General features: G+C 33.0%; 1 protein-coding gene across 9 annotated transcripts in view; it reads left to right on the forward strand.

The window, feature by feature from the left end:
- The window catches only part of msn (serine/threonine-protein kinase msn), a 247268-nt gene that overhangs the window by 207080 nt on the left and 22627 nt on the right, over positions 1–17561 (forward strand). For all 9 annotated transcript variants that reach the window (XM_075307853.1, XM_075307859.1, XM_075307860.1 and 6 more), the window contains one exon: positions 9307–9426. In XM_075307853.1, the coding sequence (XP_075163968.1) occupies positions 9307–9426 (120 nt within the window). The remainder of the gene's footprint in view (positions 1–9306; positions 9427–17561) is intronic.

Raw genomic sequence — 17561 nt, forward strand, 5'->3', positions numbered from 1 at the left:
TAAATCAATAAATAATAATACAATAAATAATTGATTGTCTCAATTGGTTTTGAGGCTAAATTCCATTAATAATTTAACTGACCCCCATTTTCATGAAGCTCTATGAAAATATCTGTCATCTTCCCTACACGCTCACAAAAATTCGCTTCTGTAACATATACTCCCAAACATATTTTGCTTCAAGCATATACATTTTTGGGTATTGCCCAAACATTTATATGTTTGATCTCTTCCAATATATAATATGTTTGAAAGCATATTGATCTAAACAATATATGTTTGGGTAGTCTAAGTTCCAAACATTTTGTATTTTTGCATCCAAATTCAATAATGTTGTCTTCCAAAAAACAATATGTTATTATGTGAACATATAATATGTTTGGAAGCATGCTTAAAAAAAATTCTCCCAAACAATATTGTGCTCAAAATTTTATTTATTTATTTATATATTTACAATCATAATGAATTATGAAAATAAACAGGTAATATAGGTGCTAACAACATAGGTTTTCGACCTGAATGCTCAAAATTTTGTTTCTGCCCAATTGTATATTCCCCCACATCTTTCTCACTTCCACGAGATTTTTTAGTTCTTAGCACCTTTTTCTGTAATACAAACATTGTAGAAGAAATTATTCAATTGTATGATTGTTTTTATTTTAATTTTACCTTTTGCCGGACGGGGATTCGAACAGCGGACCACACAGTTTGTAAGGATCAAAGAAGTAGCTGATCAATTGCCCAAGGAAAAATAAAATGTTAATTTTGTAATAACAAGCAACAACCACCAACTTAATTTAATATCGCTCCCTGTTAAATAGCGCTCCAAGCTACTAAACACATATATGTTTATAGGCTATTTCTAAATTAATATATGTTTGCATCCAAGCATATTATATTTACAAACATTTTATGTCCCAAACATAATATGTTCTAACATATTAACATATATGTCCCAAACATGTTATGCTAGTTTATGAACATTATATGCTTGCACTCAAAAATATTGTGTTTAAAAATTTGTGTTCCAAACATATAATGTTTATAGCCAAACATATGAAAAACAGTCTTTTTCATCCGTGTATATATTCCATATGCCACATAGGAACTTAACTCTTGACAATTTTTCAGTTAAAGTTAACCGGAAAGAAGATATTTGCAATTTAATTTCTTTTAACTGGCAGTTAAAGCCTATCGGAGTTACCTGAAAATGGCTGTGGCGTTTATTAAAATTGTAATTGGTTTTGCTACAAAGAAACAATCAACATTGTGTTTCATTGAATCAATTAAAAAAATTAATTGATAACGCAAATAAATATCATTTCATCAACAATCGAAAGCCGTTTTTTTCTCTTCTGTTTACAATCCTCAGTACTTGTTACTTTCGTCCCATTAATTGCATATACTTTGTTCCTTGGTTTATAATAAAAATTACGTACAAAATGATAATTTGTGTTTATCATTTTGTACGTAATTTTCTTCTTTGTTAGATGGTTCTATTGACTAAAGTTTGAGCACCAAAATATGCTAGTTTTTTAATTGAGAACAGTATAATTTTTAAATAAAATAATTAACAACAATAACGATTGAAGAGAAGCCAACAATAACAAACAAAACGAATGAAGATAGAGGAAGCACGCTCAAAAACAAACCCAGCCAACTAAATACAAATCGATGATTTGAGTTTGGCAAAGGAAAAGAGATATGCTTGCAAATTTGTTTAGGCAGTAGCCGACTATTAAACCCTTTTTCGGACGGTTCAAGTGTATTTCACGTTGGGTTGAGTGAATTACCCGAATTTATTCTGATAATTGGTTGATAGTTTTGCTGCAAGTAGAGGATGCTGATGAGGAATGTGGTAATTCCGAAACAGCTGTACATCCAACCATCTTGCAGTCTATGGGGCTTTGCCCAAATAAATTTGACAAGCATACTTTTCCTCTGTTGGTTAAGCTACACTTGTAGTTTAGTCAATGCATGGCTTTAAGCTGAGATCAAAGACAACAATAACGATTGAAGAGAAGCCAACAATAACAAACAAAACGAATAAAATAATTAATTAAAATTTTTTAAAGATTATACTAGTTTACAAATAATTTTTTTTCTATGTACATTTGATGAGATGTGACTTTTCTTATGTATTTGAACTGCTGAATTTGAAACAAGTTATACGGCCGTAAGGCCAGGCCGAATCTTATGTGCCCTCCACCATGGATTGCGTAGAAACTTCTACGAAAGACTGTCATCCACAATCGAATTACTTTGGTTGTGGTATCTTAAAACTTCCTAACATCGTTTTCTAAATTGTAAGTTATTCCGTACGTGGTAGAGAGCCAGAATTGAAATATGGGGGCTATATACAATTATGAACTTGATATGGACCAATTTTTGTGTGATTGGGGATCGATTTATCTGAAGGCTATATATATAACTATAGACCGATGTGGACCTAGTTAGGCATGGTTGTTAACGGCCATATACTACCACAATGTACAAAATTTCAACTGACTCGGATGAAATTTGCTCCTCCAAGAGGCTCCAAAACCAAATCTCGGGATCGGTTTATATTGGGGCTATATATGATTATGGGCTGATATGGACCACTTTTGGCATGGCTGTTAAATATCATATACTACCAAAACGTACCAAATTTCAACCATATCGGATGAATTTTGCTTCTCCAAAAGGCACCGGAGGTCAAATCTGGGGATCAGTTTATATGGGTCGATTTCGACCAATTTTTTCATGGGTGTTTGATGTTAACACCACGTACCAAATTTCAACTGAATCAAATGAATTTTGGTCTTCCAAGAGGCTCCGGAGGTCAAATCTGGTGATCGGTTTATATGTAATTATGGACCTATGAGGACCATTTTTTGTATGGTCATTAGAGACCATATACTAACACCATGTACCAAATTTCAGCCGGATCGGATAAAAGTTGCTTCTCTTAGAGGCTCCGCAAGCCAAATCGGGGGATCGGTTTATATAATTATTGACCGATGTGGACCATTTTTTGCATGGTCATTAGAGACCATATACTAACACCATGTACCAAATTTCAGCCGAATCGGATGAAATTTGCTTCTTTTAGAGGCTCCGCAAGCCAAATCGGGGGATCGGTTTATATGGGGCTATATATAATTATGGACCTATGTAGACCATTTTTTGCATGGTCATTAGAGACCATATACTAACACCATGTACCAAATTTCAGCCGGATCGGAAGAAATTTGCTTCTCTTAGATGCTCCGAAAGCCAAATCGGGGGATCGGTCTATATGGGGACTATATATAATTATGGACCGATGTGGACCAATTTTTGCATGGTTGTTAGAGATCATATGGTGACACCATGTACCAAATTTCAGCCGGATCGGATAAAATTTGCTTCTCTTAGAGTCCCCGCAAGCCAAATTTGGGGGTCTGTTTATATGGGTGCTATACGTAAAAGTGGACCGATAGGGCCTACATCAATAACAACTACTTGTGCCAAGTTTCAAGTCGATAGCTTGTTTCGTTCGGAAGTTAACGTGATTTCAACAGACGGACGGACGGACATGCTCAGATAGACTCAGAATTTCACCACAACCCAGAATATATATATATATACTTTATGGGGTCTTAGAGCAATATTTCGATGTGTTACAAACGGAATGACAAAGTTAATATACCCCCATCCTCTGGTGGAGGGTATAAAAAAATTAAAAATTTTGGTATTAAAATTTGGAATTGAAAGGTATTGAGATGACAAATAATCTTGTTGGATCGGTGATAAGTTAAGTGGATAAGTTAAAAATATCGATGCAAAAAGGACAAATTTTCAAAAAAAAATCATGTTTTACAGTGACCCTTTTCCGCCGGAAAAGTACAAACCATTGAAAAAACGTCCGGTTTCTCTTCATGGTCGTATACATGATACTCTATCGTAAATAATTGTTTAACATATTTTTCGAAATCAGCAGATCAAAATACATACAAAAGTCACCTCTCATCAAATGTACATTTTCAGTGTAAACTAGTGTTATTATTACTATTATTATTACCATAAATTAATTGAATCAATTAACAGTTTAATTAAATCCGCCACTTATCTAATTAGAAAAATTGTTCAAAGTTGGTTAAATAATTAATTGTATCCATTAGAGGAACTCGTTTTCAACTTAAACTAAAATTTTAATTGAATAAAATTTGGTGCTATTTTTACTGTGTAGTGTTTAACTGCACAATGTAGTTTGTACTTTCAATTATGCATATTGATGACAAACTGCTGTCATAGTCAATCACTAAATAACAAGATGGAGCTTTAAACAAACCTAAAGGGAAAAATAGAACAGTAGGTTAATTCTCTTGGTTCTCCAGTTCAATTGACGTCTGTAATCATGTATGGCAATTTCGTTTGGTAAAAATACGATTAAGTCAATTTTTACTATATGTTGCAACGTTTTCATCGGTTCTTAAAAAATCAATGTACATTTCTCAATTCCTTTGGGAAGTAAAGTTTTAGGTCTATTTAGTTGCTATTTGTATATTCAGGGTGGTTTAGTCAAAAAGTATAATACAATTAAATCCATTCAGCATATAAAACTCATTATCATTCACTTTAGTTTAAGAATAATTATTTTCAGCCAGAAAACGCTATTCAAACTGTAAAAATACCTTGTGTGTGCAAAACTATAAAAGATTTGCATAAGGAATCCAATGTAATTTTTGCGAATTTCATTGTAACTACATAAAATAGATTTCTTTGATATAAGGCCTTTTTACTTTAAGAAAAGAAATCCAAACCATTTTATCTAATTTCTAATCTGTCAAAATATTATATTATTAATACTTTTTTCTGCAAAGTTGATCAAAAATGTTATAAATTGTGTGAATACTACAGCAAAAAAAAAACGTGAACCCCCCAGGACACAAAAGTCAATTTAACTCTATTTTAGGTCGCGCAAATTTTTATCTTTTAGTTAAAAATTCTCTTTCTGTTCTGTTTTAGTTAAACTTTCTCAAATATATTTTTAGTGTACGTTAGTTAAATGAACTAAAAAATGGAGGAAATTATGCACAAATAAAGCATAAAAATTTACTAAGTTCCATTTTTTCCCATTTTTGAAAAATAGAAGAAAAGAAAAAAAAAATTTAAAATTTAAAATTTTTTAAATTTTATCACAAATGCACCCATCTTGAACTCCATGTGGGCGCTATTAAATTTTCTTTAACAAGTGAACAAAATTATTTATGTCTAATCAATTTTCTTGAATTTAAATTTAGTGAAAATTTATTTACATTTTCTTCATTTTCTGAGTGTACTAGGCTTTTTTGTCATTGTAAGTCATATACTAAACACAATATGAAGGATTGCGCCACCTAAATTATAGTAAACACAATTTACACAGGACAAATTTCTAAAGAATTTTTAATTAAAAGAAGATTTATAATCTCTGTTTTAATTTTTATTTATTTTTTTTTTTTCATTACATTTAAGACACGAATCTTTGAAATTTGCGTACCTCCGTTAAAGTCGTATGTCTGAAGTAAGGCGAAAGTAAAAAATAAAAATACTTAAAGAAATTGTCTTATTGAATTTTTGGATGAAAGATGAAAAGCTTCAAATATAGGTTAACATTTAATTTTAAGATTTTACAGCTTTGGTTTAAAGTTTTTATTTTTTTTTCTATTGAGTCAATTTGGTTTACTTTAAATTATCTGTTACAATTTTGATTTTTATACTGTCATTTATTATTTTATTTTCTTTCTTTAATACATCGCCTAAAGAGAGTGAGAATTAGATGAATAAGAGCTGCACCGTAATTTTAACCAGAGGTGTGCGCGTGACACGCGCGAATCATGTGAGTCGTGAACAAAATCCAAAGCAACTTTCGTGAATGTGCGTGAATGGGACTAAAATATTTATTTTCGTGTCGTGCGTTAGCGTGCGTGAGAAATAAAATCGTTTCGTGAATGTGCGCGATTAAAGTTGCTGCAAAATCCCGCTCACGAAAAAACTCAAGATTTAATTCATAATCGTATGTTAATTGAAATTAATTTAGCTCTCGAACTATATTCTATTTTTGAATTTTGTTACCTTTGCTGATTTCGTTTGGAAAATGTCGTGAGTCTCATGCATTTGTCGTGAATCACGTGAATTGTCGTGAATCGTGCGTGAGCGTGAGTCTTTAAAAGTAGTTCGTGCGTGAGCGTGCGTGAGTACTGGTTTTCATTTCGTGAATGTGCGTGAGTGGGATTGGCTACCACACGTATCATGCGTGAGCGTGCGTGAATAAATATTTCGCTTCGTGAATGTGTGTGAGTGAAATTTCAGTCACGCGCTCACACAAAAAAAAACAAGTAAGAAAAGTCTAAAGTCGGGCGGGGCCGACTATATTATACCCTGCACCACTTTGTAAAACCACATTTTCGATACTATATGAAATCCGTTAAATGTGTTGGGTGCTATATAAAGGGTGATACGGTCAAAATTTGGTCAAGGGAAAACGCGTGTAAATCGATGTAATCGTTTACTTAAAAAATCAAATTAAATTTCTTTTTCAAGTTCAATTAGTATAAAATTCAGGAAAAATACTCAGTTAGGCATTCGCTTTTCCAAATCCGAATTGCCGGGCCTCACGCTTGACACCTGCCATCAGATTTTGTACAGCCACCTTGTCCACCTTCTTCGCCGCAGAAAGCCAGTTTGCCTTGAACTGCTGCTCGTCCTTAGCAGTTTTTTGGTCTTCTTTAGGTTCCGCTTAACAATAGCCCAGTATTTCTCAATTGGGCGGAGCTCTGGCGTGTTGGGAGGGTTCTTGTCCTTGGGAACCACCTGCACGTTGTTGGCGGCGTACCACTCCATGGCCTTTTTACCGTAATGGCAAGATGCCAAATCCGGCCAAAACAGTACGGAACAACCGTGTTTCTTCAGGAAAGGCAGCAGACGTTCATTCAAACACTCTTTCACGTAAATTTCTTGGTTGACAGACCCGGAAGCTATGAAAATGCTGCTTTTCAAGCCACAGGTACAGATGGCTTGCCAAACCAGATATTTCTTTGCGAACTTTGACAGTTTTATGTGCTTGAAAATATCTGCTACCTTCCCCCTTCCTTTTGCCGTATAAAACTCCTGTCCCGGAAGCTGCTTGTAGTCGGCTTTGACGTAGGTTTCGTCGTCCATTACCACGCAGTCGAACTTCGTATTTTGGTCATTTTTGCCCAAATCGGAAAAGAATATATATGGGAGCTATATCTAAATCTGAACCGATTTCAACCAAATTTGGCACGCATAGTTAAAATGCTTGTGCAAAATTTCAACTAAATCGGAGCAAAAAAACTGGCCTCTGTGGTCATATGAGTGTAAATCGGGCGAAAGCTATATATGGGAGCTATATCTAACTCTGAACCGATTTCAACAAAATTTGGCACACTTGACTATACTACTAATTGTACTCCTAGTGAAAAATTTCAACCAAATGGGGGTAAAACTCTGGCTTCTGGGACCGTATTAGTCCATATCGGGCGAAAGATATATATGGGAGCTATATCTAAATCTGAACCGATTTCAATAAAATTTGGAACACTTGACTATAGTACTAATTGTTCTTCTTGTTCAAAATTTTAAGCAAATTTGGGTAAAACTCTGGCCTCTGGGGCCATATAAGTCCATATCGGGCGAAATATATATATGGGAGCTATATCTAAATCTGAACCGATTTCTTCCAAAATCAATAGGGTTCTATTCTGAGCCAAGACACATACTTGTGCCAAATTTGAAGTCGATTGGACTAAAACTGCGACCTAGACTTTGATTACAAAAATGTGTTCACGGACAGACGGACATGGCTATATCGACTCAGGAGCTCACCCTGAGCATTTTTTCCAAAGACACCATGTGTCTATCTCGTCTCCTTCTGGGTGTTGCAAACATATGCACTAACTTATAATATCCTGTTCCACAGTGTGGCGCAGGGTATAAAAATATTTCTGGTTCAATCACGAAATTAATTGATCCAATTAATTTTTTAATTGAAATGTCTTCAATCACAGAAATGATAGTATCAATTAAAAAATTAATTGAAGGTCTATTAACAAATTAATTGATCCAATTAAAAAATTAATTGATACTATTAAATTTTGTGATTGATTTTTGTTTCAATTAAAAAATTTGTTGAATCAATCAAATTGTTAATTGAATATTTTTTAAAACTCAATTAAAATTTTAATTGGAAAAAATTTCGTGAAAGTTTTTTCTGTGCTCCTCTAATTTTAACCATACAGTAGTTCATTCTTACTATTTTTGGGAATCGTACGAAAATTTTCTTTTGAACTTATGTATACGGTCATTGAACTTTATACCCACGTTTATTTTCATTGGGCTGTGGAAAATTTCGAAAAAAAATAATAAGATTTAACTACAAACAAAAATTTTTTCCAATAAAAACAAGTTAAATTTAGTATTAGTTTAACTACGGATTTTTTCGGTGTAGGATTTTAGTCCCTTAGGGATTTTGTAATTGATTTCGAGCCAAAGATGCTGCTTCTTTAAAATAAAGACAATTTTTGGTAACTATAAGCTTTAACTCTTTCAATTTAGATATAGATCACATTTATCGAATTTTCATTTTCTCCAAAATTATAACAAATACTTCAAAGTATTTTGTTAAATTTCAAAAAAAAAATTAAACCAAGGATTAGAAATTCTCAAAATAAGCCCTTGCCTTCATTTGTAGCTTTCTATCTTTAATCCAAAGATTCAATATCTCCGTTAAAGGATTTTAGTAATCCTTCCAAGCCAACGACGGTGCTTCTTCGGCTAAACTCGAACTTAATACCCACCTTTAAAAAAAAATAATAATAAAGTTAAAATGGCTTTAGTGCCCTGGTGGGTTCACTCTTTTTTGTGTGCAGAATCTTACTTTTATAAAAATTTAGAATACTAATATATTTGCGTCTTCTTTCAAAATATTATGTATAGGAATCAATGAATTCGAACTGGACTCTTAACTTAAAATTATATTTTTATATATAAACGCCGTTTTGGCTCAGAATGAAGAAACAATTAAGTAAACATATTCGTCATTAGTTAGTATATAATCAGGTGAAAGTATCTTTTTCCGAATTTTTAATAAAACGGATAAATTACATTGGTATATTAAAAAGCATTGCGGCGTGTATATTATTAAAAAAATGTTTGAGTAGCGTTGGAAGGCCAATAATTAAGACAAGGTGTTTTATTATTTTTTTTATAATTTCAAAAAATTTCGAATCTTTTATATTACTCTTTCTATTTGATATAAATTTTCTTTTTCCGATATAGAATCGCAATACAGAAAATCTTGGTACTCCAGGTACACGTACCAGCAGTGTTTTGCCCGATTTGCTTAGTCAAGCCTCACCAGCCACTCCGCCACGCCATGACAAATCATCTAGCGAAGAGGTAAGTGAAAACGTTTCATTCTGTCTTCGTCTATATTTTCAAATTCTATTTTATAAGTTTTATATTTAGTCGATAATTTAAATTGATTTGATAACTTCTGTTTCTGTTCATACGAACAATTGTTTAGCTACATTTGTATACTTTTTATAATAGTTTTATATTTTGTTTTGTTATTGTTATTTATCTATCGAATAGATGAAATGATACCAAATCAGATAATCAGACATCACTACAATTCATATATTGTCCGTTAATTTGTCATATGTCTGTCTGTCTGCTTTTTCTCATCCTATGTGATGTCTTATTGAATTATACAAAACATCAATTACGATTTTTTACATGATTTATTATATTTTTCACCTTTTTTGTTTTCCGTTCAAAATGCTTGTAATGTGTTATTTCGCTTATACAAATAAAAAAGGAACCATATATTTTGTTCATTCATTACTAATATTTAAAATCAATTTTTAATTTATATAATTTAAAAAATGTCTAAATTTTATATTTAGTAAGTTTTACATACATTTTCATTTAGATGGGTTCAATAGATTATATTTTGTTCACATACTATTTGTGACTAATTTAAACACACCGAAAGAAAAGCTTCTTAAAGTATACGAAATATACGTTACATTACTAAATTTGTTTGAAGTTCGCAAACCAAATTTCTAGTTCAAATGATTTACATTTATTTTATAAATAATGAAGATAATAATTTTGTTTGTATCAGCCATTTACATTATTGGTTTACTAAACAATGAAACTGTTCTTTCAGTGTATATTGCGGTGTGGTTATATTAATATTCCGCGCACACATGTTACACACAGACAAAACAGTTCAATTAAATTTTATTTTTTAATTGTATTTTACAAATTGTATTTTGATTATAGTTATATGATGAAGCAGTGATATAAACATTTATCAAACCTTGGTGGAGAAAATTGTCTAGCTTAATACATGAAAAGACATAATTCTTTCCTCCCAAACGAAATTTTAGAAAAACAAATATCGTTTTCCATTTGCTTCCATGAGGTTTTTTAATTCTTAACACCTTTTTATACAATTTTTATTCCATTTGCTTCCATGAGGTTTTTTAATTCTTAACACATTTTTATACCCACCACCATAGAATGGTGACGGGGGTATAATAAGTTTGCCATTCCGTTTGTAACACATCGAAATATCGATTTCCGACTATATAAAGTATATATATTCTTGATCAGGGAGAAATTCTAAGACGATATGACCATGTCCGTCTGTCTGTCTGTATGTTGTAATCACGCTACAGTCTTCAATAATGAAGCAATCGTGCTGAAATTTTGCACAAACTCGTCTTTTGTTTGCAGGCAGGCCAAGTTCAAATATGGGCTATATCGGTCAAGGTTTTGATATAGTCCCCATATTAACCGACCTCCCGCTTTGGGGTCTTGGGCTTAAAGAAATCGTAGTTTTTATCCAATTTGCCTGAAATTTTAAATCTAGAGGAATTTTAGGACCACAAAGAGGTGTGCCAAAAATGGTGAGTATCGGTCCATGTTTTGGTATAGCCCCCATATAGACCGATCTCCCGATTTTACTTCTTGGGCTTATAGAAACCGTAGTTTTTATCCAATTTACCTGAAATTGTAAATATTCTGGTATTTAAGACTCACAAAAACGTGTATCGGATTAAGTTTTTATCGGTCCATTTGGTAATGCCTCCATATAGACCGATTTCACTTGAGAGTATAGAAGGAAAATTACTTGAAACTCAATGTAAAATTTCCATATTTTATTTCTCGGCTGAAAATCTACAGATTTAAGATTTCAAATCAAGACGTTATTTTATAATTTTCTTGCACACTTACAAGATATGTTAATCATTCTTCTAAAACTCAAACAAAAATAGTCCTTATAAATCCAGAATCTGATGTAGTCTTCATAGGTAAAATCTTTAAATTTATCTTCGTGAAGTGTACTGGTTGAACTGATCTGCTTGATCTGTCCTCAAACCCTCTGAAATTTCAAAGGAAACCCTAATATTTGATTCATGGTGGTGGGTGTTTAAGATTCGGCCCGGCCGAACTTACTGCTGTATATACTTGTTTTGTAATACAAACAATGTAGAAAAAATTATTCGATTTTGTAATTTGTTTTAAATTTTACCTTGCGCCTTAACGGAGAATCGAACTGTGGACCATACAGTTTGTAAGCCAACACACTAACCACTGGACTACGTAGCTGTTATTGTCATCAACAGACAATTATCGCTATAGCCATCAATGCACAAACAGTCAAGCAGTTATATTTATAAAGCATAGTTTTCGGCGCCCACGAGCGGAAGTAAACAAACAAAGAAACGTTATTTCACAGAAACATTCATTTAGTTGGCCACCGTGGTTCAATGGTTATCATGCCCGCCCCGCATTCAAAAGGTGGTGGGTTCGATCCCTGCTTTGACCGAACACCAAATATTTTTTTTTTAATATATTCCAAAAATGCGCGGAAAATTCCCAAAATATGTTCGACATTACATAGTACTATATTACATTTTTACAAAATGTGTCTTATTAAAGACTTAAGGTCAGAAAAGAACATTGTTTGATATTAACGAAATGGACTGTGCTTTCGGATCAAAAATTGTTTTTTTTTATTGCAAAAATAAAAATTTGGCAACAAAAAATTTTTTTTTTAAAAGCTTTTGAGTTTGAAATTTTCGAAAAATTCAAAAAACTCTAACAAAAGAATAACGTTTTCGTTACACGTTTTCCAAACGTTTTTTATACCCTCCACCATAGGATGGGGGTATATTAACTTTGCCATTCCGTTTGTAACACATCGAAATATTGCTCTATGACCCCATAAAGTATATATATATTCTGGGTCGTGGTGAAATTCTAAGTCGATCTGAGCATGTCCGTCCGTCTGTTGAAATCACGCTAACTTCCGAACGAAACAAGCTATCGACTTGAAACTTGGCACAAGTAGTTGTTATTTATGTAGGTCGGATGGTATTGCAAATGGGTCATATCGGTCTACTTTTACGTATAGCCCCTAAATAAACTGACCCTCAGATTTGGCTTGCGGAGCCTCAAAGAGAAGCAACTTTCATCCGATCCGGCTGAAATTTGGTGCATGGTGTTGGTATATGGTCTCTAATAACCATTCAAAAATTGGTCCACATCGGTCCATAATTATATATAGCCCCATATAAACCGATCCCCAGATTTGGCTTGCGGAGCCTGAAAGAGAAGCCAATTTCATCCAATCCGGCTGAAATTCGGTATATGGTTTTGGTATATGGTCTCTAACAATCATACAAAAATTGGTCCACATCGGTCCATAATGGTCTCTAACAACCATGCAAAAATTGGTCCACATCGGTCAATATATAGCCCCCATATAAACCGATCCCCCGATTTGGCTTGCGGAGCCTCTAAGAGAAGCCAATTTCATCCGATCCGGCTGAAATTTGGTACATGGTGTTAGTAATAGTATCTAATAACCATGCAAAAATTGGTCCACATCGGTCCATAATTATATATAGCCCCTATATAAACCGATCACCAGATTTGACCTCCAGAGCCTCTTGGAAGACCAAAATTCATCTGATTCAGTTGATATTTGGTACGTGGTGTTAATATATGGCCTCAAACACCCATGCGAAAATTGTTCGAAATCGGTCCATAATTATATGTGTATAGCCCCCATATAAACCGATCACCAGATTTGACCACCGGAGCCTCTTGGAAGAGCAAAATTCTTCCCATTCGGTTGAAATTTGGTACGTGATGTTAGTATATGGTATCCAACAACCATGCAGGAATTGGTTCATATCAGTCCATAATTATATATAACCCCCATATAAACCGATCCCCTGATTTGACCTCCGGTGCCTTTTGGAGAAGCAAAATTCATCCGATCTGATTGAAATTTGGTACATGGTGGTAGTATATGATATTTAACAACCATGCCAAAAGTGGTCCATATCAGTCCATAATCATATATAGCCCCCATATAAACCGATCCCGAGATTTCGTTTTGGAGCCTCTTGGTACATTGTGTTAGTATATGGCCGTTAACAACCATGCCTAACTAGGTCCATATCGGTCTATAGTTATATATAGTCCTCATATAAATCGATTTCCAATCGCACAAAAATTGGCCCATATCAAGTTCATAATTGTATATAGCCCCCATATAAGCGACCCCCATATTTTAATTCTGGCTCCCTACGTACCGTGCAAAAGTCCATATCGATTCGTAATTATTTGTAGACTTACCTACACATACCTTTTTTGTCTAATATATACCACGTATGGACTAACTCACAATTTAGAAAACGATTTAAGATACCACAACCCAAGTAATTCGATTCTGGATGACAGTCTTTCGTAGAAGTTTCTACGCTATCCATGATGGAGGGTACATAAGATTCGGCCTGGCCGAACTTACGGCCATATATACTTGTTTTTTCTTTGCGTGTATATGTAAAACAAAAAATTATTTCTTTGTCAAAAAAGTACATATCCATAACAAAACTGTGTCGTTATGAATATGGGTCACAGGAAACTAAGCTCCAAAAATCCTATATAAAAAAGGACGCATACACGCAAAAATAATCTTTCCTCCCAAACGAAATTTTAGACAAACAATAATTTCGCTGAAAGGAAGTTTGTTTAGAAGGAAAGTATATACTTTTTGTGATAAAAGTTGCAGAGTGTGAAAACAATTTAATAAAGAGTAACTAACAAAAATGTTTTTAATTTTTTGATTAATTTATTCTTCCCCCACATCCTTCTAACTTCCACATGGTTAACTTTTCTGTAATACAAACAAATATTCGAGTTTATAATTTTTTAAATTGTCCCTTTCGTCCAAACGGAGAATCGGAGAAGCGCGGAACAAAAAAGTTTGTAAGCAAACACGCTATCTACTCGGTCATGTAGCTGTTATTGTCATCAACAGGCAATTATCAATATAGCCATTAACGCACCAGCAACACATATACACGCAAAAAAATAATTCTTTCCTCCCAAACGAAATTTTAGACAAACAAAGTTCGTTTCTCATTTGCTTTTCGCTGTAAGGAAGTGTATTTGGAAGAAAAATATATACTTTTTGTGATAAACGTTTATTCTTTTCCAGAATGTAAAAACAATTTCATAAAGACTAACTCAAAAAGAAAAAAACATTGTTTTCTTGCTAATTGCATTTTCCCTTACATCTTTCTCACATCCACGAGGTTTTTTAGTTCTTTACACCTTTTCCTGTAATACCAACAATGAAGAAGAAATTATACGATTTTATAAATTTTAAAATTTTTTTTTACCTTTTGCCTGGACGGAGAATCGAACCGCGGACCATGCACTTTGTAAGCCAACACACTAACCACTGATCTATGTACCTGTTACGGTCGTCAATAGAGAAAATATCCATATAAGTTATATTTATATAGCATAGCTTGCGGCGCCCACGAACCGAATAAACAAAGTTTATTTAACAGAAACAAACATTTAGTTTGGCACCGTGGAGCAGTGGTTGCTACGTCCGACTTGCATGCCAAGGGTCGTGGGTTCGATCCCTGCTTCGACCAAAGTTTTTTGTTTATATATTATTTTTTACATATATTCCAGGTATGTTCGGAAGATTCCGAAAAATGTTCATTATTACATTGTACTATATTAAATTTTGAACTGTCTTATTAAAGATCTAAAGTCAGAAAAGAACAGTGTTTGATATAAACGAAATTGACTGTGTTGTTGTTTCAAAAATAACTTTTTTTATTGAAAAAAATAAAAATTTTGTAACAAACGAATTTTTTTGGTGATAAAAGTTTAAAATTTTCGAAGCAATTCAAAAAACTCTAACAAAAGAAAAACGTTTTCGGTACACGTTTTCCAAACGTTTTTTTTCTTTGTGTGTAGTTAAGCAGTACTATTTATAGACCACATTGTTAGGCACACACAAGCCGATGTAAAAAAACGTTTCGAAAAATTTCGAATGGATGTTCGGCATTGCATAGTACTATATTAAATTTACTACGAAACTTGAAAATGTGTCTTGTAGAGCTCGACCGAAGAATCGGCTTCGGCATTCGACCAAAAATCGATAATCGGCCATGAATCGGCCTACGACGTCAAAAGGCCAATTAACCAAACCCGAAGCTTTTTCAATAATTTATTTCATATCGAATTGTCCCAGTGTTGAATTTGTCTCACTCAAAACATACAGTACGAATAAAACGAAAAAAAAATTATAAAAAAATCATATTTTTTGTCATTATAATATCAAACTATAGAATTTTGTATACTATGATGAAAAAATCGTGATATTGGAATAAAAAGTATTTATTTTATTGCAAAAATGCATGAGAAACTTTTGAACGTTTTGAAGAAATTAAAAAAAAGTGTAACAAATGAATAACGTTTGCGATACCCATTTTCAAAAAGTTTTATTTTCTTTGCGTGTATGGATAGAGTCCAAAGTAGGCTAATACGAAAAATTAATTAATTTATCACCCAAGGAGTTAAATCGGGATATAGACCGATATCCCGATTTAACTCCTTGGGTGCTATACCAAAACATGGAGCGATACTCACCATTTTGGCACACCTCTTTATGGTCCGAAAATACCTCTAGATTTCCAATTTCAGGCAAATTGGATAAAAACTACGATTTCTATAAGCCCTAGACCGCAAATCGGGAGGTCGGTTTATATGGGGACTATATCAAAACCTGGACCGATATAGCCCATTTTCGAACTTGACCTGCCTGCAGACAAACGACGAGTTTGTGCAAAATTTCAGTACGATTGCTTGATTATTGAAAACTGTAGCTGATTACAACAGACAGACAGACGGACATTTATTTATTTATTTATTCATTGCCTTTGGATTACAAGAATTCCTTACAGACAAAAAACTTAAAAATTATACATATATCAAAATCAAAAATATATGAATTCTAGAATTTCTAAATACTTTGATAAACTTAAACTAAAATCAAGTTCATAACAATTGGAGATATTATTAAATTCATTTAAGGCACGAGAAATAGGCTCATTTGCTGAATAATTACTTTTGTGTATACAAGTATAAAATAAAGCTCTACTACGCAAAGATCTTGCGGGTACATTAAATGAAATTAACTCAAGAAGTTGAGCACAATCAATAAAACCAGAAATTATTTTAAACAAGAAAACTTGCGATAAATATGTTCTTCGATTTTCAAGAGTCATTAAGTTAATTAATCGACATTTATCAATATAAGAAGGAAAAGGATCCGAAAACGGTATAAAGCGTAATGCGAACATAATAAATCTTTTTTGAATTCTTTCAATGCGTCCCGAATAAACACCATAGAAAGGACTCCAAATACATGAGCAGTATTCAAGATGATATCGTACCAATGCTGTATATACTAATTTCAGTGAATATGGATCCCTGAAATGTTTACAATTTCTCTTAATAAAAGCGAGTAAGGAGTACGCTTTTGGTATAATAGTATTTATATGACTAACAAACGTAAATTTGAAATCAAATATAACACCCAAATCTTTAACCTCCTCAACTCTCTCAATACTATATCCATTGAGTTTATAGTCATAGAAAACTGGATTTTTACATTTATAGAATGAGATCTTGCGACATTTCCCGACATTAATCGTCAGGAAATTGGAAGAACACCAACCTGCAAGACTATTTAGATCTTCTTGAAGACGGCGTATATCACTAATACAACTTATGCGCATATATAACTTCAGGTCATCTGCATATAACAAAATTTTAGACCATTTCAGACAAGAAGGAACATCGTTAATGAATAAAACAAATAATAAAGGTCCCAATATAGTACCTTGGGGAATCCCAGATGTAGCAACATACACATAAGAACAACAGTCATCAATATTCACAAAATAATTTCTATCGAGCAAATAAGATTTAATCCATTGTAGAAATAAAGAATGAAAACCTAAAGCAGCTAATTTTTGGATAAGTATTCTAATAGACACTTTATCAAAAGCTTTGGATAAATCAGTATATATTGTATCAACTTGATAACCGCGCTCAAAATTAGAGATACAATAATGGGAAAATAAAGCTAAGTTTGTTGTAGTTGATCTTCCACGGACAAATCCATGCTGAAAGGGAGA

Source organism: Haematobia irritans, chromosome 4 (assembly GCF_050003625.1).
Source record: "Haematobia irritans isolate KBUSLIRL chromosome 4, ASM5000362v1, whole genome shotgun sequence".
NCBI lineage: Eukaryota > Metazoa > Arthropoda > Insecta > Diptera > Muscidae > Haematobia > Haematobia irritans.